General features: G+C 42.4%; 1 protein-coding gene across 2 annotated transcripts; it reads right to left on the reverse strand.

Annotated features, from left to right (window-relative positions):
* Positions 1-3,953: 3,953 nt before the first annotated feature.
* chrd (chordin) lies at positions 3,954-22,204 on the reverse strand. 2 transcript variants are annotated; one of them, XM_037087422.1, is made up of 21 exons: positions 21,817-22,204; positions 18,983-19,086; positions 18,696-18,822; positions 16,281-16,433; positions 15,878-15,995; positions 15,510-15,597; positions 14,385-14,526; positions 13,968-14,105; positions 13,585-13,667; positions 11,795-11,942; positions 10,364-10,470; positions 9,377-9,656; positions 8,958-9,199; positions 8,761-8,874; positions 7,301-7,492; positions 7,032-7,125; positions 6,775-6,831; positions 6,461-6,564; positions 5,944-6,207; positions 5,394-5,487; positions 3,954-4,963 (listed from the first exon to the last, which is right to left on the reverse strand). In XM_037087422.1, the coding sequence occupies exons 1-21, from the start codon at positions 21,956-21,958 to the stop codon at positions 4,905-4,907; spliced, it is 2,850 nt and encodes a 949-aa protein (XP_036943317.1). In that variant the 5' UTR covers positions 21,959-22,204; the 3' UTR covers positions 3,954-4,904. The 2 variants fall into 2 exon arrangements, with proteins under 2 accessions (XP_036943317.1, XP_036943324.1); XM_037087429.1 differs by lacking the exons at positions 18,696-18,822; positions 18,983-19,086; positions 21,817-22,204 and adding an exon at positions 18,045-18,161.
* Between the last annotated feature and the right edge of the window lie 789 nt (positions 22,205-22,993).

Raw genomic sequence — 22,993 nt, forward strand, 5'->3', positions numbered from 1 at the left:
GTACAAGCCTAAAGAAGCGTTTTTATGGCGCTATACAGGGCTCGTGTGTATATACGGTCGGTTAAACGCTGTAAATCCTCGTTTTAATGCTGTGATTTAAGATGTCAGTTCAGTCGTTCACAGCAGAGGGCAGCAGTGATAAAATATTGATGAGCCTTCCCTCTCTGCCTCTCTGCTGTGTTCAGAGGAGTCCCCCCTCCCACACACACACACACACACACACACACACACACACACACACACACACACACACACACACACACACACACACACATTGTGATGTCAGTCAGAGGAGAATATTTACTTTTGTATTAAACATATCAAACTGGTTTTGACTTCTTAAGAACCCCTGATCCTGTAATTAAGTAGAATTTTGCTTCTGCTTTACTTCAGTAATTAAATGTTATGTCCCTTGATACTTCTGCTCTACTCCAGAATGAAAATACTCCACTACATTGGAAAATTAGTTACTAGTTACTTTACACTTGATAAAGTCCATTATTAATAAATGGCTGATTTATTCATAAACAGACTTGATTTAATATTTCTTCTCACTCTTGATGTTCATATACTATTTATTAAACAACTAGCTATTGTTAAGTCTAAACTGATGTTTATAATTCTTTGTTAATGGTTAATAACTACTGTGTCGGTCATCTTGACAGCCGTTATAAAGTTGCGACTGATAAATCTTTACATCAGCTTAATAAATGCTTTATAAAGCATTTCATTTTTTGTTTTGTTAATGGTCAAATAATTCTGAATTTAAGATGAATTAAGTGTAGATTTACCCTTTATTAATGATGTTTTTACAAAGTGTTAAATTCACATTATAATTACAACATTTTATCAACCAGTAAAACAGAATAAATTAACCTACACAGCTGTATGTAAAGTAATTGATCATTTTACATTTAAAATAATTTCAGTAATCTATCAGTGATAATATTCCGGTGATGTAGTATACATATATACATATATGTGTATCAAATATAATTGTTTGAAATGAACAGTTCTGCACAGTAAGTGTGCTATTTTTGGCATTTGTGTTGTTTCACTGAGGCAGAATTGTGAACGCAGGATCTGATCCTCTATATGGAGCAAGAAGACTGTGTGTCTCTGTATAGTTACTCTAATCGTCCTTCATAGAATCATAGAAGAATAGATTTCAATATCCTGCTGTTGGTTTATAAAGCACTGAATGGTTTCGGGTCCAAAAGACATTTCTGATCTGCTGCCATGTTCTGAATCATCCAGACCTCTGAGGTATGTGTGTGTGTGTGTGTGTGTGTGTGTGTGTGTGTGTGTGTGTGTGTGTGCGCGCGCACGCGCGTGTGTGTGTGTGCCTGTAACAGATGAGGCCTGATGACTGAAACACCTGTTTTCACGCTACACCTCTACTGTCAATACATAACAAATGCGACTGTGTTGCCAGTGTGTTGTGTGTGTGCTCACAGTGTGTTGTTGTGGTGATGTCTTCAGTGTATATAGTTCATATGTGCAGTGTATATAGTGCTGAGTTTGGAGTTTTGCTAAGGTGTGCTATCGTTAATGCTTTGGTTTATAGACAGTGAAAAAGAAATGGCAGCGAAAGACTTGCAGAAGTTTGCTGAAATTGTCACACACACACACACACACACACACACACACACACACACACACACACACACACACACACACACACACACACAGAGTTTATTCCCCCTACTTCTCGCTGCAGTGTGAAACATAAATAAAGAATAAATAACCCCGGTCACACTAACGCTCCTCTCCTCCCTCTCGGACTCATTACATCGTTTCCCTCGTCTTCTCAACCACCTTCTTCCCCCTCAAATTAACTTCTGTGTTTCTCTCCTCGCCCTCCTCCTCTCACCTCTGCAGGATCGCTCTCATGACACCATCCGCATCATTATGACTCTGTTTTTCCTGCGTTCATTTGCATTTGTTTTCCCTCGGATGAATTGAGGAGTCATTATTTCACTGAACTGCACGAGCTCCAGCCTTGCATCTGTTATCGTCAGCACCTCCAACTTTAAAACCCCTCCCCGATCAGCCCCTCTGAACAGCTTCGTTTGAATGAAATCACATCTGTGCTTCCATCCCACACAAGCTTATCTTAACTGGCATTTTGAAAATATACCAAATATTTCAGGTCACATTTTACATTTTACATGTAGATTGCCTCACTGCTATGTACTGGTCCGGTCCACTAAATAAATGTGTGGTGTCTTGGGTTCAAACACTTTTAACAGTCTGACTGACTTTAAGGGACAATATGTCATTTTGATTTGTATGTCATTTTGTTCAAAACATTCAAACATCATTAATTGTAAAATTATCATCAGAGTGTGCATTAAAAGCAGTTTTGGCAGTATGATGTATGTGTTGCAGAGATATCCTTTGAAGGTAGCGTGCTAACCAGCTACCCTCGGCCCACCCTGGTCCAAAGTTGTTGCACTAGTGGCGTAAACATTAACGACCTCTCCCCTGGTCCCAAACACTCATAACTACTTTTTCTTTTTCTTTTTTCTATCCAGAGTGGTGCATATGAATTTTTAAAATAAGTGAGCTGGACTGTTTCTTGTTGGGTCACAGTGTCTTGAAGTAAAGAACAGAGAGTTAAACACCAGATGAGAATTGAATGAAATTGAGACAGTATGATGCCCGTGTGAAATATTGCAGTGGGGTGTTTGTCCTTGACCACAATGGGACCAGAGTCCAGTTCATTACAGTGCATATACGTCTGATTCCAAGTCAGTCACAATAATAACTAATTATACAACAAAGTTGTGGTCGGATGCTGCACGTCAATGACAGACTGCACAGAGATCTGAGGAGGTGTGTCAGGACATATGATGATGTATTGGTTAGCTCACAAAAACAACATCCTACAGCAGACAGGATCTTGTATTTGTATATGAATTGTTTGCATGTGTCAACTATTTGATACTGTTCAAGTAACCTACATACACACAGACACACAGGCTGGTACATGCATCATGCTCATTCACAGGCTGCCACAGACTGCAGCTCAAAATGCTTAACCTTTGACCTCCAGTACTACATACACACACACACACACCCCTCCCTGCTGGATTGATAATGACTTTCCAACATGCCTTCAATGTGCAAACACACACACCAGCGCTGTCAGGCAGCTGGTTTTAGGTGTAATACTGTGTCTTGGCCAGCAGAGTGCAGTAAAAGATGTGCAAGATGTGTGTATTGGAAAGAATTGGCCTTTGGCAATGTGTGTGCTCCTCATTCAGGAGTTTGTACATGTCTACATCTGTGAATATGTGTTTATGTTTCAGTCTATCTCCACTCTGTGTGTGTGTGTGTGTGTGTGTACATGAGGAGGTATGTCAGGGACAAATCATCACAGAGCACATGTGGTAAGAGGGGGGGAAAGGGAAGGAAAGGAAAGGAAAATAGTGGGAAGGAAGGAAGGGAGGGAAGGAAGGGAAAGAATGGAAGGAAAAATGGAAAGTAAGGGAAGGACGAAAGGAAAGGAAAGGAAAGGAAAGGAAATAAAAAGAAGCAAGGAAAGGAAGCCTAAGGAAAGGATATATGGTATAAACAGACAGAGGAAATGAAGAGATTGGAGGCGAAAGGATATAACAAGGAAAGAAAGAAACTATTACAGATAAACAGGAAAACATGCAGAAGATGGGGAAGGGAATCACTGAGTGTGAAGAGCCAGAGACAAAGCAAAGGAGAACGAGAAACCAAAGGCAACGAATTAAGTCGGGTCAGTCTGGCTTGTCATCCTTGTGTAATCACAGCTCCATGTGTGAAACAAAAAGAAACAGAGAGACAAAGAAAGTGGAAAAGTAATAAAAAAAAAACCAAAATAAAAAAATCAAGCGGGGATGAAAAATGAAGATATAAACGCAGAAAGGAAAGCAGCTGGATAGTGCCGGCATCCAAAACAAAACCACAGGCATCCCCTCTCTTTACCAACATCTTTTTTATTTTGATCCACACCATTCAATAAATACAAAATACAAACCAGCTTCATAACAATGATAGAAAACTTCATAAAATATTACTTAATTTGAAACAGAAACAGGAACAACCAAAGCAGAGAAGTCATGAGATCAACAGAGGTGAAGGCAAAGCTCATGTTTGTTTTAGAAATAACAACCAGCCTCTCTGCCAGTGACAGTGCTGATCCTGATGCCTACACAACTGAAACTAAGTGGAAATATCGTCTTACAGCCATTAAGCGTTGAAAACTGGCTCAATAGGTGGAAAACAACACTGTTTTTCCAGCGTTTGTACAGTTTCCGATGCTGCCTCACCACCCAGGAAGTTTACTGTGATTCTGTATTGCTAATTACTTGTACTTCACTGGTAAAAACACACACACACACACATACACACATTCACACAGATTTAAACAACACCTTCCTCTCTATCCAGTGAGAGTGGTGAAGAGCTGCAGTAGCTATGGCTGCACTTCAAAGAGAAGCCCTGTCAATGAAACACAGCCTGCACAATCTGCCGGTCCAGTTCAGTTCTGCCAACACTGGACCAACAGAGAAACAATCCCATTGAACGGCTGTGTTACACATATGTACATCTACACATTTTCTCCTGTTTTAAAAAAAAAAAATAGCAAAAAGACATTTCCAGGGGAGAAAACGGAAGCCAAGAAGCAGAATGCAGCAGGTTTGTAAAGTCTGGTTGGTCCTCCTCATAGCTTTATCCCATCACTCAATGAGTCTTTGGAAAAAAAACATGTTTCAGTATTTCTCCATCTCTGCTTTTCACTGTTCATTACAATCCTGAAGCTGATAACAGGGTGGGTGTGAGGTTGAGGGGGGAGTGGGCAGACCCAGTGTGCAGCTCTGGGTTTGGGTCCATCGGGGACAGGGTGGGGGTTCAATGGGTAGAGGAGATCAGTGTCTCAGGGTTCGCCTTTTGTCCGGAGACTTTAGGTCGTCTTCCTCTTTGGAATCTGGGGAGAACACAAACATCTATTTAGGACCCAAGCAGTACTAGTGTCATCATTGTATTGCGTTAGACGCCTGAAAGGGCTTGAGGTTTGACACTTGAACATCGTGCTTCCATTTAATAACTTTAAATCAAAGCTTCAAATGACAAAAAAACACCTCTCAGTTGAAAGCCAAACACATCTTTAACCAGGTAGCTAACTTTTTAAATGATTGTATGAAAAAAATATATTTCACTGCATATTTTACACTCTACTGGTGTGGCAAAGACATCTACCCCCATTTCAAAGGAAAAATATTCTGCCTTGTAAAATGTTCAGATGTATCAATATAGCCCCAAGTGGAGTTTTGTGTGTGTGTGTATGTGGGTGTGTGTGTGTGTGTGTGTGTGTGTGTGTGTGTGTGTGTGTGTGTGTGTGTGTGTCCATTGCTCACCAAGGCATTCAGGACAGCACGCACCCTCTATGCGGGTGATGTTGGTGCAGGTCAGTACTGGACACTGCTTCCTCTGACACTTAGTCACACCATGCTGTGGAGAATAAGAGAGGAAGATGGAGGGTTGGTGAAAAGATGCAAAAAATGTAGAGGCACAGGTGAAAGAGGCGGACGGAGGTACAATGGGAATGTACACCACAGTGTGAGATGGGGAGGGAAACTCATCTCATGCATCGTAGTGCCAGATCACGGCGCTAATTCCATCATGACGGGAATGTCAGGATGTGAGGAAGCACAGACCACGGTTTTGTTTGAGTCTGCATACTGAATCAGAAACTGTGCAAACAGGCCAGCTGTGCACCAGCTCCTGGAGAAAAAAGCTCCTCAGCTGCCGAGTGCTCCACTATGTTAACAAGCTAGTCAGCGGCTCAGGTCGCATTTTTCCTGTTTGAACCCAACCGAGTCTGAGACAGTAGTAACTGAGGCTATTTCAAACCATTTTTTAATGAGCTCTAATTCATAATCAGATATTGGCAGCCACACTACTTACATCACACCAGCAATTGATGCACTTCATCTCCCCGACCAGCGGTACCCAGGGATGCCAGTTGTCACTGTTCTGGTAATAGTTCTTGCCAAACTTGCAGTGCCTTGGGCCATCTGCCTGCATCATGTCACTGTGTTCCAGGCCTGCAGGAGTCTGCTCTTCCTCTGGACACTCCTTACAACAGTCGGAGGGATTGCGTCGGACGGGATGACTGCAGGTCAACACCGGACATGTCACTTTCTCACAGTGAACCTCCCCTGAAGATCCCTGTGGACATAATGTAACATCAGCAGCAGGTTAGCAGCGGTTACTTCTTTTCTAGCACAAAATGCAGCTGACTTATTACTTTTTTCCACATAAACTGCTTAATAGTCTGAATTTTCCCCAAGGTTGAACTGATGAGAAATGTATTCATGCCTCAGTTTGTTTGGAGTCCAAAACGAGATAAATGATCCATTAAGAGCTTTTGGGAAAGTACATCCAGCCAGATGTGAGTGGGTTCATTGATTGTATGTTTTACCTTGCAAGTGCAGACAGCGCATTTAATGTAGCCAAAGGGAGGTACAAAGGGATGCCACGTGGTTCCTGGGGCATGCATCTTCTGGTCTCCTTCAAAGTAGCAACCTAGGAGAAAGGAAACAAAAGAAACAAGGTTACTGAGGACAGTCAGCAAGAAAATGTCTAAAAATCTGAAAAGTTCAGCTGAAGAAACAGTGTGTAGCAGGAAGAGACACAGTACAAAAGAAAAAGCCTTCAAAGAAAAATCAAAACAAGGAAAAAAAACAAAGAAAAGGAGAGCAAAGCTCAGTGAGAGAGAGGAGAAGTAGTACCTACCTTCAAGATGTTCATCCACCCTCTCTGGAGCTTTCATGTCCTTGGGCTCCTTCCTCTCTGAGCAGGAAAAAGGAAATGGAGATATAAAACCAGAATTAGTTTCCAACTTTATGATTGTTCTGGGAGAGCACTTTGGGAATGCGCTGAAATAATAAAATCTGCACACAAACAGGGTCTCAAGGCAGCATAACCACACAGCGAAAAAAAACAAACATTCATTATTCTCATGTACAAGAAACAAAATGTTTTCATCTCACCATCACAGATCGGGCAGCACTTGTCCTCAGGCTGAATAGTTCTAGAGCAGGTCAACACTGGACAGATGACTGGGTCGCAGATCACAGTTCGCTTCTACAGAAAGCATCCAGAGAGACGACAAGAAGTATTATTTATCACATCCTTACATGCACTTATTTCTTCCAAGCTTTCATATTTCAGCGCAAAAAACCCCTCCTTGTTTATGAAACCCTCAAAGAGCTCTTTAGCAAACACATTTAATTACTGCCTCTGTGTTTCTAGTCTCTACCTGGCAGCTGCAGGAGAAACATTTGTCATAGTTGGGGGTCCAGCGGGAGCCATGAGCATGGTGCTGGTTCTCAAAGAAGCAGGTATGGGGGTCATTCTTTAGCTCCTCAGGGTCCTTCACAAAGAGGTCATCAAACTCAGCCTCCTCCATGCCCCCCCTGGTCCCAAATTCACAGTTGTTTGGCACATGGACCTGGAGAGAGGAAATGTGTGGGAAAAAGAAGGGATAGATGGAGGAGGAGGTAGATGAAGGGTTGGGTGCAATGGGTTGAGATGAAAGAGAGGAAAATGAAAGGCAGAGAAAAGAGAAAAGGGTGGTTAGGACATTAGAGAACTGTTGGCCAAACCTGACTCAAGCTAACTTGTTAATTGTTCCTTAATGGAGCGTTTCTGTGCTCCTAAGCAGATGGCGGTTTATGTGTTGGACCTGTTTGCTATTAAAACAGCTGAAACCTGTTGTTTTGTGTGTGTGTGTGTGTGTGTGTGTGTGTGTGTGTGTGTGTGTGTGTGTGTGTGTTTGTGTGTGTGTCATCACTTTCTCTGTTAGTACCCGGCAGCCTAAAGGCGCTATCAACATCTACACCTGCAAGGCCACAAATAAGTTTGTGGGCCACTGTGGTCTTTCTGAACCGCAATAAAACTTTTACTTTTTAACACAGTCTCTCCAGGCAGACAGCACCTGCCTGTGAAAGTGTGTGTTTGTGTGGGCTGCTGAGTGCTAAGTGAGCAATCACACAGACACGTGACCACACCGATATTGAAAGGAGGACCCAAGGGCTCTACTACACACTCCTCTACTTCTTTTCTATAACCTTATCACTTATACTACTATGTCTATTCCTTTTTCGGTGTTATTAGTTTATCTTACTTGTATCAATGTCTAATTTAAACGAATAATGCATGTATGTTAGGTTTGGGGTTACAAAGAGATTTTTGTGACATTTCTTAGAGGCATTTTCTGACTGGAGCCCACATCTGGAAAAAAACAGCATAATGATTATTCAAAGATGTTATCAGTGTAATATTCAATTCATTGTTGGATGGTTTATGCCCTCATTGTTTCTGTTTCATAATAATTTAACTTTCAGATGGAAACGTTTGAGTTCAAACTGATTTCATCCTTGCCTTTTGACACTCTTTTCTGTATTTATGCTGCTAATATTCATTATTTTCAATTTTCAAAATTCTGCATCTTTTAATAATTCTAATTCAGAAAATAAATAAACGTTGATTCCTGAGAGTTTGCTTATGTCAGGACAAGCATGTTTGGACCTTTAAGGAAGAATAAAACCCTCAACTAACAAACTGAGCCTAATGAAACTTTTTCAAATAACTCTAAGCTCTCCAAGCCCGAGAGAAAATGCAGGCATATAATACAGGAAACTACTTCAAACGGAAAAGTGTACTTAAAAACAATCTGAATTTCAAATGAATGTAAAGTTGCAGCGTTTCTTTACATACCCGTCCTCGTATTTCTCCTCTGGGGTTCGTCTTGGTGCTGACCTGAATGAAGGCTGTTCCTTGGTCGAGGTGCTGCAGTAATTCAACACTGATGTCTTTTAACACTCCCTGAGCCTGCAGGAGAGGACAGTATGTTGTATGAGGGTGTGCTTTTGCGTTGTGCGTTCATTTGTACATGTGTGTTTCCACTGATGTACCTGAGAGCCATAGAAGCCAGTCAGCAGCCTCTTGTGAGTGGTGCTGCTATCGTCTATTTCACCAATCTCAGCCAGTCCGTGGAGGTGGGCGTTCACGGTGAGGTCGTCGGCCTTGCTGAGGCCTGCGACAACGATCTCGTAATGCAGATGACACTGTTTGTTCACTGACACCCAGACATGGCCGGACGCACCCGTTCTTACTGGTGGAGACACAAAGTGGCCAGCTAGAGGAACTGGCAATTCTAAAAGAAGGGAAAATGGGTGAATGAAGTGTGCATCCCGAGCTTGTAAACAGTATACAGTACATTTAGGCAACAATTAAAGATATTTTCATGTGTTATTATGATTTCTATGACCACCCTCCTGTCACTGCCACCTGTGCCCTTCACCTCCCCTACCCTGCTTTCATTTGAGCATACCATATCTGGGTGCCTCCAGGCCACTGTAAAGCAGGGCCTTAATCTGCCCCCTCAGCTCCCCCTCTTGGTTGTGTGCCGTCGCCACATTGATGAACAGCTCATTCTGCAGCAGCATATGGATGTGTCGAGCCTCCAGGCGACTCCAGCTGCCCTGCGCCTGGCCCGTGGCCTTGTTGTACTCTGGCGTCAGGTCATACAGGACAGAGCGCTTGTTGCGTCGTCGAGGCTTCAACTCAATAGTGAGGCCAAGGAAGTCACTGGTGAGACCTGCGACCTGAACCTGAGGGAAAGGGACATGGGATAAAGGTTAAAGTCCACCTCTAATGTTATTTCACTGGGATGTTCGAGCTTCACTGTGCTGAATGATGCAAAGTTTGAGACTAGATTTTTGCCCATTCATCTAATGAAGGGGAAAAGATTCTCTATGGTCACCTCAGTCTGACAGGAGAACATAAATGCATGATTTTATGACATCATGACTTCTTTGGAAGAAGAGCTGCAAATGATAGTTGACTAATCAATTACCAGAAAAATAATTCCTAAATATTTTCATGGTTTATTCACTGTTTTAGTGATTTTTCAAGAAAATTGTGTTATTTACAACAGTTGCTCATTCATAAGTACTATAATACAACTTTTTTGTGGAAAAATCATACGAATCAGATGAATTACTCTTTTTAAAAATATGTGTTTCAATATGTCTAGATGGGATTTTTAATAAAAGATTAGTTATTTGTACGGAGGTTTTGTTTGATCTGTGATCAACTTGATTTGATGCCAATAAAAGGGAAAGACTGCACGTGTTCTGGTCTAGTTTATTATCTTTTGTGACTATAATCCCATTCTTTTAAAGTGCCATTTATAGTGTTAAACTACAATCAACCATATAAACAGATATGAGAACAAAACATTTTTTGTAACTTAATTGTGTAATGCTGTAACTGTGACATGTATCATAAAAAAGTCAAACAACTATCTCAGTCTTACCTGGTAGTCCAGTGTGCCATTATCATGGAGGTAGAAGACACCAGATCCCACACCTCCTGTCTTCCCTGGGGTGAGTGCATCACCACTGGACATCACACTTTGAATAGCTGTGCCAGACAAAGAAAAAATCATATCAATGATCCATGTTAGGGCACATTCCTACACAGATGACTTATCTAAAGCCATCACAACTCCCCTCTTAGTTTCCCTCCCTTAACCATAGTAGAGCCTGACAGCATGCAAGATGAGGCAATGATTTTTGTCATGTTAAAAGTTGCTGGTTGGCTGGGGAAGGGAGAGGAAGGGGGCTACATTACATTCCTTCACATGCTGTAACCACACACACATAGAAGCCACATACCCAAAATGTCATCCCTTTCCCAAGAGAGTCGTTGAGGGGACAGATTCAATTGAACCGCTAATCAGGAGTGTGTGTCGTGCAATTGTCCATTTGACCAGGGGCCAAAAACATACATGTTGCTGCACTGTCTGGCACACACACAAACACACACACACATACACACACACACACACACACAAATCCACCCAAGGTTAAGACTTAGAATGAGGTAACCCTTTTTGAATGCAGCAGGCTTAGAAAGATTGAGCTGAGAGAGGACAGGAGGGAATGAGTAACAGAGATGGATGAGAAAAGTGAAGAGACATTTGAAAACGACATGGAGGCAGAGAAAGGCCAGACAGGAAGAATGACGACAAAGATGGGACATGGTTGAGGGGAGAAGGCCGAGACTGACAGAATGAGTGGAGAGCAGGAGAGAGAAGGGGTAGAAAGGAGAGGGAGAGAGGGAAAGGAGCGTGTTGGGTTTGAATTCTTCACTCATAACGTCAAGCTGTTAATCACAGTGCTGGAACACCAGCATGGAGAGTCAGGTCCAGCAGACTGTGACCTTGGCAGAACCACTGTGTGTTGGTGTGTAAGAACATTGTAATGTATATTTGTGTCCGTTTCTGTTCATATATAAGTGTCTTCAAGTGCCTGACACCATGGTATTCGATGACCATGCATGTGTCCCATGAAAAGACCATGTGTGCATGCTTGAACGGTTTTAGGGCTGTCCACAACATTCCTTAAAACTCTTTCTTTGTCTCTCACAAACACACACAGGCAGACATGCATACACAGTCTTGGTGGGCCACCAAGCCCAATAAACATGGTTTTCCCCCAGCGATAAGACTTGAAAGGATGGAAGCAAAAAGAAAGAGAACAAGTATTTATAGAGGAGAATGACAAAAACAGCCACAGATGGACAAGCACAAACCAGCGACAACAAAAAACACATTCTTAGCAACCTCAGTGTTTGTTGCCTCTGCAGTGTTTCACCTCACTGGGAGAATGTGAGGAGAAACATGAAGGAAAGATGATTTCATCTCATCTGTTTAAAGGTGTTTGACTGTCGGGGGGATACTTACTGTCACAAGATTTCCTGCCGGTGATGAAGCCAGAGATTTGCTGGGGATCTTGATCCTCAGTTGCCACGGCGATCTCCAGCTGACCACGAGATAACCAAAACAGTTCGCGGCTGTTCAGGTCTGTCAGCACCTCAGCAAAGTCTGGATCCTGCATGGATTCAACAGTTTGGTCAACAAGTGAGTAAATATAAAATCCCATTGTAAATGAAAATGCCATGTTATGCCATTAAGATCTTATTTACATGATGATAAAACAACACTGACAGGCTACCAAAGCAACCAAACCCCAACTGCTTCAGACGGCAGACAGACTGGTGACATGTTCCAACTAAAATGAAATTATCCCCTCAGTCTACACTAAACAAAGATGAAATGAGTTTAGAAAGCAAAACAGATCCCAAGATAAGATCAATTCAGTAATCACAAAGGCACCACAAAGGCAGGAGTCAGTAAGGACACAAACCGTTACGTTATCCTAAAAACACATGATTTTAAATCAGCCGACTCAGAAGTGCATACTTACACCCTGGGCAAAAAATATGGCTTGCATTGCCTTAACACGTTTCATATTGATCGACATTTAATTTCAAACAGGCAGCTTGGACTCAAAGAAAGCAGGGGGAGTCATTCAGGACGTTGAGAAATGTGGAATTAATAGGACAGATGTACGAGCGTGTTGAAGAAATGTTACTTTTATGACCCCAGGGCCTCAGTTCAATATAAATATACATGTACCATAAATCCACACAGTGAGGAGCCAAAACAGAGTGGGAAAAGAAAGGAGGCTGAATCGAGGGAAGGTGGCTTATGTTGGAGAGATTTAATGGATAGAATAATGAGAGGGGAGTAGGGTACAAAAGGCTGTATTGGGGTAAATCAAGCAGAGCAATAACATTGTTGAATTACTAGTCCAATAAAAAACTACTCAGCACACATTTAATAATGAGACGTGTTTGCTTGTGTGTGTTTAGAAATGAATAAAAGCTAAAAATCAAAGATGTCTGTTTTTTGGTCTGTTACTCAGCTAAATTTGAATGAGTCAGTGGTTTGGGTTTCAGTATCCAGCCCAAGGACACTCTGAGGGGTCATGTGGCAGTTGCTGAGCTCCAACATTTCACATATTTTTTCACGAACAGTCTCTCTCACCACTCGGCACAGAGGCGCATTGGACCCTTCACGCAACTCCTGGCAGAATTCAAACCAGACCCGCCTTTCATCACTCCTCTTCCTCCCTCCATCCATCTCAGCCCACAGACCACTAACCACTGACATGTGTGAGGAGTGTGTACGCGCTCCATCCTCTCTACCCTCCCCTCTTTCCTTTGTGTCTCTCATCCCTCGCTCACATCTGTCTCCTACGAGGGCTCCTCTTGCAGACTTTCTCTCTGCTCTTGTTTTCCCCTAACTCTTCCTCTCCATCCATTTTTCTTGTCATGTCTCAGAGTAGTTAGCTGTGATCAGAGTGGCGGCAACAACAGCGTTAGGATGTGGTGACCAAACCACATCCGTCTCCGAGAAAAGGGGTGGGGTGGGGGGGCACCAGGAGTGTGAGTGTGCAGCTGTGTCATATGTTCCTAACATGACTGCTGCTCCTCAAGTCAACACTTAATTTACCTACTTTCACAGATAACACTTTTCCCTAAAAGGCCCCACTTAACTCTTGTTGAATATTTTGTGGAAAACACTAAATATGTTAATTCAAAAGTTAAATAATTTTCATATATAAAGACACAAATATTTGGTGCAAATTGCTAAACCACAGACCACATTTAATGTGTGTTATTACTTACGTGAGATGTGACATTAGCTCGGATCTCTCTCAAGACGTGCTGGCGGTACACAAGCTGGACTCGAATGGGAACCACAACTGGCTCTGAGGAGAAGGACAGAGAGTTTTCTCATCAATGTCTATCATAAATCGTAGGCCTTCAACAGTGGTCCCACTGTTTAGGAACCCTGAAGCATTGAGATGATTCTGTAGAAAATGAAATGGAAACAGAGATCCCGAAAAAGGATTCTTGTCCCGGCGGTTTGGTTAAACCTGAGGTTTTAGACAGGAAATTAGTTATCAAGGAAGTTATTAGGGAGATGGTAAGCAAACTCGGTCTGTAGTTTTAAAATACTTCTACATCTCAGTGCCGAGCCTCTCCTTCTTCTTTGTCTTGCTTCTTACCTTTGTCTTTGTGTTTGATGAGGCCTTGAAGGATGAGGATGAAGTGCAGGTTATTCTCCGTGTCACTCAGCGTCAACATGGCGATGCCTCCCATGCCTGAATTCTCTTCCTCGGATGTCAGTGTTGAACTGAATGTCTCTGTACACAAGACACATGCACAATACCATATTGAGTGTCTGCTTTCTCTTACAGAACTTCTACACAAATGCTTTTCTGTAAACAAAGCCCATACTTTGTAGTTCCATTAATCCACACAAGGCTTTTTGAGATTACATGAGAACGTATACAATTCCACTTCTTTGTAAATATTAAGTTTATTGTGTACTATAACACAAAGACTAAGGAATACACATGTCTAAAGGAAAATAACAAAATATAATAATGAATGAACAGAATGCTAAAATATCCCACACGTACCAGCAAATAGCGCCCTGTGTTTGATGATCTTCCCCTCCACTTCCTCTTGTCTGCTCGTCGATGTTGTCATGCTGATGCGCAACTGCTCAGACTGCAGCTGTCGCACAAGAGGCTTCGCCAGGTTCTTCCATACTCCACAGATCTATGCAGACGCACGCACACACACACACACACATGCAGATAAGTTACGGTATTGTAGCAGTGATGATGCAACTGTACCTGGATATCAAACCACACTTGATCGATAATTTCCAAAAGTTTTCATATACATACACACAGATAACACATGTACATCTGCTAAATACATTAAACCATGTGATTGCACTCTCATTCCCAGGCTGCAAACCTTCAACATAAAACCACAACTTCTGTCTGAGACTGGAGGGAAGAAATGTGGCAGCGTGCCGACATCTCATAACTTTCAGTTCAGGGGTAATCTCCATTTTAATTAGTGATGCTCTCTGTCTCCCTGCTAAGCAGTGATGTAACATGTGAAAAATTCTCTTTCCAAAAGTTTTCTTCCAGCAAACCCCCCCTCCTTCTTTTTTTGCAGTGGAGTGTTTTCTCTAAGGTCCTCTGGTGCTTGACACTGACATTTGTCTAAAAATAATAACAGGCCAATTTCTGTGACCTGTATTTAGGGGGCTCCTGCCTCGCTGAACACAGTGTTCGAGTGTTCGGCTCTGAAATGGGACGAGGGGATGTGTGTATCTTGGCAAGAAATGAAGTGTGGTGATCGAGCCAGACCTTCGGGGGTATATGGACCTGTACACACGGGTACGTATCAGTTTACTGATTAATCAGGATAATATCTTGTGAATCTCTGGCCTGATGGTGGTAGTTTCTTCCTGATGTTTTTGAGTGTGTGTTGATGTTTATTGCAATCAGAGTTTGTCATGTTTACAATGAGCCAATAAAGCAAAAGGGAAGTGTCACTGTGTATGTATGTTTGTTTCTGTGAGTTTGTTTATTGTTTAGTACAGCAGAGTGATTTATGGGAGACCATTCATATCAGTGCTTAAGTTCTCCCTCTCTAAGGAAACACACAGACACACATGTTCACATAATGAAAACAACACTAACGGAAGGAAGAGGAAATGATTTGCTATTTATGAGATGTCTTACCATGTCTGACTGTCCCATGGGGACTCTGAACTCAAAAGCAGTGGTCCCATCTGAATCCAGAAAGGTTACCTTACTGGGGCGGTCCATTCTGAAAAGTAAGACATTTCAAGTATAAGGATTATTCTCTGTGTTTTAATTTACATAACTCAAGTTTTTCAGTTTGTTTCTTAATGCTGATGGCACAACAAAAAGGTGGACAGAGCATACAGTTATTGATGTATTTTATATTTGACACTTTAAACACTTAAAGTTTGTTACATATCCAGGGAAAGAGCTGCAAAGTAGGGCAGTGATCAGAAAAAAACTACTAGAGCTACAAATTATTTAAGGGAGTAGCTGTTTCAGCTGTCACACTCTGTGTGTTTTACCTCAGGTATGTGATGGAGAAGGCCAGGCTGGTTCTGGTCAGAGAGAAGCGAGCTCTTGCAACACCATTGGAGCTGGGCAGCCATGAGTCTGTCACTCCTGTCAACACTGCCACAAAGTCTGCAGGAGAGAATCAGATACTTACTAACATGTGTCAAGCATTCCTCTTTACAGTGCTTTTATTATGCTCTGACTTGTGTGTGTGTGTATTTCCCTGTATCTGAGAGTGATTCATGAATGTGAGCCCTGCATTAATGTGCTCTCTGAGGCAGGTATAATTATATTTTCAAAGTTTTATTAGTTATGTATGGCTGTGTGTGCGGGCCAACAAATGTCAGTCATTTTTTTTTCCAGTTTTTGGCATGTTGGTGGTCGGTCCATCTCTCTATGGGTGCTCCTACTCACCTGTGCGGCTCTCTCCGGGGCCCACTTCCTCAGAGCTCAGATAGGATCGGTCATTGTAAGATTTGTGGAGGTCATCCACCTTCTCTTTGCCTTTCTCGTGGAAATACTCAAAACTGTCCAACACAGAGTCTGTCTGTTTCTTGTCATCCGCACCTGCAGAAGGACAAACAGTTACTTGTACTACTACTACAGAACTTGATACTTCATGACCACCTGTAGGACAGCTTATAATTACACATGCTGAAAAGTACTGTAAATTGTATAGTTAGACTTACTGATGAGATGTGCAGTTATGTTTTAGAGTTGTATGTACACAGTTTGTCAGTATACATATCTAATATTAGCTTTTGAATGCTGACCTAAATTAGTATTATTATTATGGGATAACACTTTCTGCAAACCGAAAAACATTTTACTGACTACATAATTCCCTGATAGCAAGACACAAAGGATCAAACAAACATGTTTTCTAACATCTGGATAGCAAGAGCTGTAGCACCTCTGCAGCACTATGGTACTTCAATATGATGCTGTTGTGACCCACATTTTACTTTTGTATAAAAGAAAATTGCAGCTTCCGACTAAATGATTAATTGTCAAAATAACTGGCAGATTAATTAATAATGAAAATAATCTTTAGTTGCAGCCCAATGTTAGCAGTAGCAGTATTCTGGTTTCTAATAAAAGATACTTTTAGTGTCTGCATTTCATTATCTGGCAAGATACACCAAGTGAACCCAAGCATTTCAAAACACATTCTGCTACATCATTCCTTAAAGTCTGGTGCACAGATGCGACTTTACTGTTGGCTGCCCTGCTTGTTCATTTGATTATTTCTTGAGTACGGAGGAAGAGTGTCAAACATAAGCAGCCAGAGAGAAACTGTGACAATTCCAGGTTGTGCAAGACAGCTTGAAATTACAGAAGAAAGCGCGAAGATGAGAAAAAGGGAACAATTTGGGGGACATCCGTGACCAGCTCACTGCTCACTGTCTTCCTCACTTGCTCTCCCTCTGACTCCTTCATGCTCAGCTAGGGGTAACTAACCAGGGTAGTCTCTTGTAGTTAAAGAGCTTAGGAGAACTGTGAGCGACACTGGCGTGCAATCTCAACAATGACCCACTGTCTCACACAAACTGCTGCATCTTGATGTAATGAGGAGACCTCACTGCTTCACACACACACACACACACGCACACAGTGACACATGCAGCTTGCTTGTTCAGGCAAAACACAGCCCTACTGACATGATGTTGAGAAAGAAAACCACAGATTGGCTCTTAGTCACCTAAACTTTATTTCTCCAGGGAAGTTTTCTCAGGAGATCGGCTGGACTTTCTGCTTTCTTTTTTGGTGTCTGCTTCACACACACATACACACACACATACACACAAATCTAAAAAACTAATCATTCTTCACTTTCACTCCCTCCCTCCTCTGCTTCACTGGGCACGCTCAAAGGCTTCTGGGTAGTGTCACTCTCAGCTTTCCTCACTTATAATGTATCCTCAGGTGCACCACATTACAAACACACACACACACACACACACGCGCGCACACACACACACACACACACACACACACACACACACACACACACACACACACACACACACACACACACACACACACAAACACACCATTTTCCATCACTTATACAAACATACTAGCTGCCTCTGGTGCCAAAGCTAAGACAAACACACTCAACCTTTTCCTTAAAACTTGACCACAACACACACACAAACTGTCCACACAGTACTTTACCTTTACTTTCCATTCCATTACCAGACACACAGCATAGAAAAACACCAAACACTGCTCAATAACAGTGCAGCATGAAGACCCACCCTGTGTGTGTGTGTATGTGTGTGTGTGTGTGTGTGTGTGTGTGTGTGTGAGTGAGCATGCGAAGGGGACCTCTAATTCTCTAATAAGGTGGAACTGTGTGCCCAGCAGTGTGTAGAGAAGTGGCAATGTGTGAACGAGGCTAAATTGCTGGGTGGTACTTTCAGTTGAGGCTGGTTAGAGAAAATGTCCATTTGACGCAGCTGAATGGAGAATCAATCGACCTGCTCATTGGATCTAACAGCTGCAGTGAAAACTGACTAGCTGACCCAGGGCGGCTGGAGCAAATAAACCAGGAGTAGAAACAGGGGAAAGACGGAGATGGAGAGGGAGGAGAGGAAGAAAAATAGAGATATGAATCAAACAAAGAATAAACAAATAAACTATGCAAGAGACGCCACTGAGAGCAAATCCTTTTTGCAGCAATTTAAGCTGTGCTGCCTTGTTTTCTCAGCTGACTATTCCATCCATTTAGGACAGCTAGAATTTGAATCACAAGAAAAAAGGGACAACTTCAGATCTGAAAACCTTTGAACAGCAGGTGGTGAGATGGGGTCAGCAGATGAGTACCTTTGGGGCAGGTTTTACAGCAGTGTCCCGGTAGCAGGATGGGATCGTCACAGTCGATGTCTGGGCAGTCCTGTTTGATATTCTTACAGTTGACTTTCCCAAACACCTTGCCACGACGGCTCTTTTGCTGCCAGAGGCAAACCAGAGAAACAGACACATCAGTCGCTCACCAAATCTCATTGGAAAAACACACAGTAAAGGATTTGGCCTTTCTGAGGCTGATTAAAAATTCATCTGGAGTTAGAGCGAGTTCATACACTGAAAAATTGACAAATGAGAAATCTTACCGGTTCGCAGTGGCACTGAACACAGTGCATGACACCGAAGGGCTCACCCAGATCTGGGTGCCATGTGTCCTCCAGAGAATAGAACCGGCCTCCAAATGAGCATCCTGGAACATAAAGACTGCTGATTATATGTGGCTGTTATCAGGGTCAAACATCAGGTAGGAAAATGATGTGGTTACATATGAGGTTGTTCTTTTTTTTTCTTTTTCTTTTCTAAATGTTGCTAGAGTTCAAGTTATAATTCTTATTTTGTTGATTCCGGGGGCCCCTGAGGACAAAAGCGATATGAGCAAACATCACCACGTGTCATCAAGATCTGTCTTGATCTGTCTCCGTTATAAAAGTCAGTGAAAGAAAGTGGTAACCTATTTTTATCTCCACCAAGGAGATTATGTTTTGGCTGGATGATTTGTCCACAGGATTACACAAAAACTGCCAAGCAGATTTCCATGAAGATTAAAGATGAGTCTCGGCATCATCTATCATCCATAGGTGAGGATCAGAATAAAGTGATGGATCCAGAATTTTTTTCTCATTTTCTTAAACATTGTAAGATTTGTAGTTTCCCTGACTTTTCTTAGTTTCTCAGTGGATAACGAACAGATCTTGATAAAAAAAAAAAACTGCTTTGACAATGGCAAAAGAAAGTAAACTTTGTTCAGAGCCGTACCACGAGACTACGGAGCTGATTCTCCTGAGTCCTCAATTCACCCTCATTACTTGAGATAAATAATAGTTTTAATTTCATGACAAATCTGGACTGAATAAATCTAAATCTGGTGACAGACATTAGTAAGAAGAATAATCATATCAACTGCACGGAATAGCCAACTGTCTTTCAGATGGTCTTGTTGGATTAAGTAGGTCATAATGAGGGATCAATAACAAATTGTTTATAACCAGTTAAAAACTCCTTTTAGTATGGGGAGCACAACAAAATGTAGTGGAGGCATTTGAAGACATTAGCTGATATGAAGTTCTTGATATTTAGTGAAAGTGCAGCTGCAAGGATCTGATTAAATATCAGACATTGCAATGAGGAATGATACAGATTCAGTCATTGTACGCATTCTCAAATAAATCTTGAATAGCTCACTGTCCAGGCATGTTTGAGGTGACTGAAACTCCCTGAATGCCTCGTGAGTTTTGGGATTCAACCATACATATTGTCCCATCTTAAATGATTCATTAGCAGGCATGGGAGACATTAAATTTCCCACAAACGTCATTCCTTGCAATATCATCGCAAGATTGATATCGAGGCATTGGGTCAAAATATTGTAATATTTTATCTTGTCGCCCAGTCCTAGCATTTATGAAGTGCTTCAGGTGAGATTTCAAAATATCAAGACATAAATCATGTATTTTGTTGTACATTGTTTCACTTGAATACCCAGCATGCTGGAGTAGAGCCATGACAATACAAAACAGATCGCTGTTCTAATATATAGGGACTACACTGCCTATTGATGTTAGAGGAGATAAAAATAGCCCTGGGTGTTATTATTACTATGCTGGAATCATAATTGGGTGTTAGTCACAGTGTGTTACTACAGGAGCATTACAGTGATTTTTGCTGTGGATAAATGCCTGCCTCTCAGCAGTGTGTGTGTGTGTGTGTGGTGACTGATCTCTCTCTCTCTCTCTCTCTCTCTCTCTCTCGTTCTCATGCGCGCGCACACACATGCACATGCACACACACACACACACACACACACACACACACACACACACACACACACACACACCAAACGTGATGTCACCCCTCGCCAGCTTCACTCGGGCAGATGCCTTTTGCCTTGTCCGCTGTTCCCAACCTGGTTCACATTATTCTTTCATTAAAGTGACTTTACTCCGCACTTTAAGCAGTCCGGTCCAGTTAAAGGGAGCCAAACTGTGAGCCTGCCACTTCTGTCGCTGCAGAAATAAATCATCTCGGAGGAGCCAATGCTTGTAATGGAAAGTCGATTGATTACAGTTTCCAACAGTAGAATTACACGCTAAGGCAGCCTGCGGTTAACGTGGAGTTCCCACAGTTTTGAACTCCAGAGTAGTTACCTTGTAAAAACCGCAGTGAGCTTTTGTGCGCAGGGGCTTTCACACATGAATCAAATGGCATCCACTGCGGTTATGACTCAGATGTTTGCCGCTGGTTTACACATGAAGCGGCCCAGGGAGTGAGGAACCATTACAGGGGGAAATATGGAAATTCACGTAAATTGGGAATGCATGCCATTGCAGAGGGAGAAGTAAAAGAAGAACGCAATTCTTTTAGGCTGACTCAACTTTAAAATGTACTACGTTCAATGTTTTTTCTTTCAAATTCAAGCTAGTCGGAAGGCTTAAGTTGATTCGGCACGCGCAGCACAACAACCCAAAAGTCGTTGGGAAAAAATCTGGCAATTTACAAGTTTCTTGTTTGTTCCAGTGATATATACAGGTCATACCTACACTACAGCTGGTGGCATGATAGTAATACTGTGCACTGTGCAATTCGGCATAGATAGCAAGTAACGAATTTGGACTTTTAAACTGTTTGCTAGCCTGGCGTTACTTGGCGCCCCCTTGTAAAAAGAAGGGTTTTGAAACCCGGAATTGTTAATAAAATGTATAGCTACTGCTTGGTACATTTAATGTTAGCCGTATTGACGACAGGCTCCTCTGTACGGTCACTTTAAAGTCATATGGACACAACATGCCCCGGAGGTGATCACATTTAAAAAAAAAAGAAAAAAAAAATACAGATATTTGAACCTAGTTTTGCAACCAACAACCAACACCAACTACAGGAAATAAGTTGTAAATATGAAACATTAATGCGCGGCTTTCCTTACCTGACAGGCCTTTGGAGGGCAGCGGCTCCCTCTCTGACTGGATGGGCAGAGCGGGAGACTTGAGCCGCGAGGCCGCTCCGGCGTGCAGCCACGCGCAGCTCACGACGCACAGCAAGGAGCGGAGCGCGCGGAGGAGCAGCATCCCAATCCTCCCTCTGTGTCCGTCTGTCTGTCCGCAAAACGTTCCCCGCGAACTCCCGCTGTCGACAACTTTCTCAGCCCCACTTAAAGCGACCGACTCTGGACACCCTTCACACACACAAAAAATGCAAGATTCCCCCCCTACATCCAAGTGTCCGCTGTTTCAAAGCCTTGTGGTTTTAATTCATCCAAAGTTCTCAGTGAGCCGGAGGTTCACCGTGCGTGTTTCCTCAGCACCAGCAGCCTCTCGCTCTTGAGTCCCGTCCCTTTTCTGTTTTATAGCCTGCTGCCCTGACAGCTCGGAGAAGCCACCGGCCGGGGAGGAGGAGGAGGAGGAGGAGGAGGAGGAGGAGGGGAGGGGAGGGGAGGGGGGGGGGGATGATGGGTGGGATGGGTTGATGGGAGGGGGCTGGGGTGAGTGATGAAAAAGGGAAATCGACGCCCCCATCAATTCACGAAGAGCTTAAGATATGGAAATGGCTTGCGTCTGAATCTTTTTGAACCAAAACTTCCATAAAACAGCTTTTAAAAGGTGCCTCAGAGTGAAGCTGGACAAAGGGCTGTAATAAGAATGAAAGTGAGAGACTAAACGAAGGTCCTTTAATGATAAGTTTGGAAATGTAACTTTATCCCCCAAAAGATGGCTGCCTATGGAATACCATATTACTAATTAAAACGTTGCCTAAGGGCTGAGTGGCAAATTGCATTCTTCAAAAAAGTTGTTAATTCTGGCTTTGAATAGAGCTACAGATGTTCTCAAGTGACTTTTCACATTCTCACTCTGCTTAGCCCACTTTCCTTACTATTTGTTTCTTTGATCATTTAAGTACTTTTAGAGGCAAGCTAAATGATACATGATTATTATCATTTTGGTAATGCTACCAAATGTTACCTTTGCTGATGTTTTTTTTGTTGTTTTTTTTTGTTTTTTCGTTTGCACTGTTCGAGGTAGATGTAAGGCATTCGTGCTCTATTTTTCCACACTGCAGCAGTGATACAACCTACCAAGAATCTGCCCACCCTGCTGAGTGCCACG

The sequence above is a fragment of the Acanthopagrus latus genome, chromosome 2 (assembly GCF_904848185.1).
Source record: "Acanthopagrus latus isolate v.2019 chromosome 2, fAcaLat1.1, whole genome shotgun sequence".
NCBI lineage: Eukaryota > Metazoa > Chordata > Actinopteri > Spariformes > Sparidae > Acanthopagrus > Acanthopagrus latus.

Bases quoted from the DNA above. Each gene is read 5' to 3' on its own strand.
- chrd (XM_037087422.1), bottom strand. From the start codon at position 21,958: ATGCTGCTCCTCCGCGCGCTCCGCTCCTTGCTGTGCGTCGTGAGCTGC. The intron at 11,943-13,584 runs GTAAGTAATAAC...GAATCCATGCAG, and splicing joins GAGCTAATGTCACATCTCAC to GATCCAGACTTTGCTGAGGT. The intron at 9,200-9,376 runs GTATGCTCAAAT...CCCTTCTTTTAG, and splicing joins CCTGGAGGCACCCAGATATG to AATTGCCAGTTCCTCTAGCT.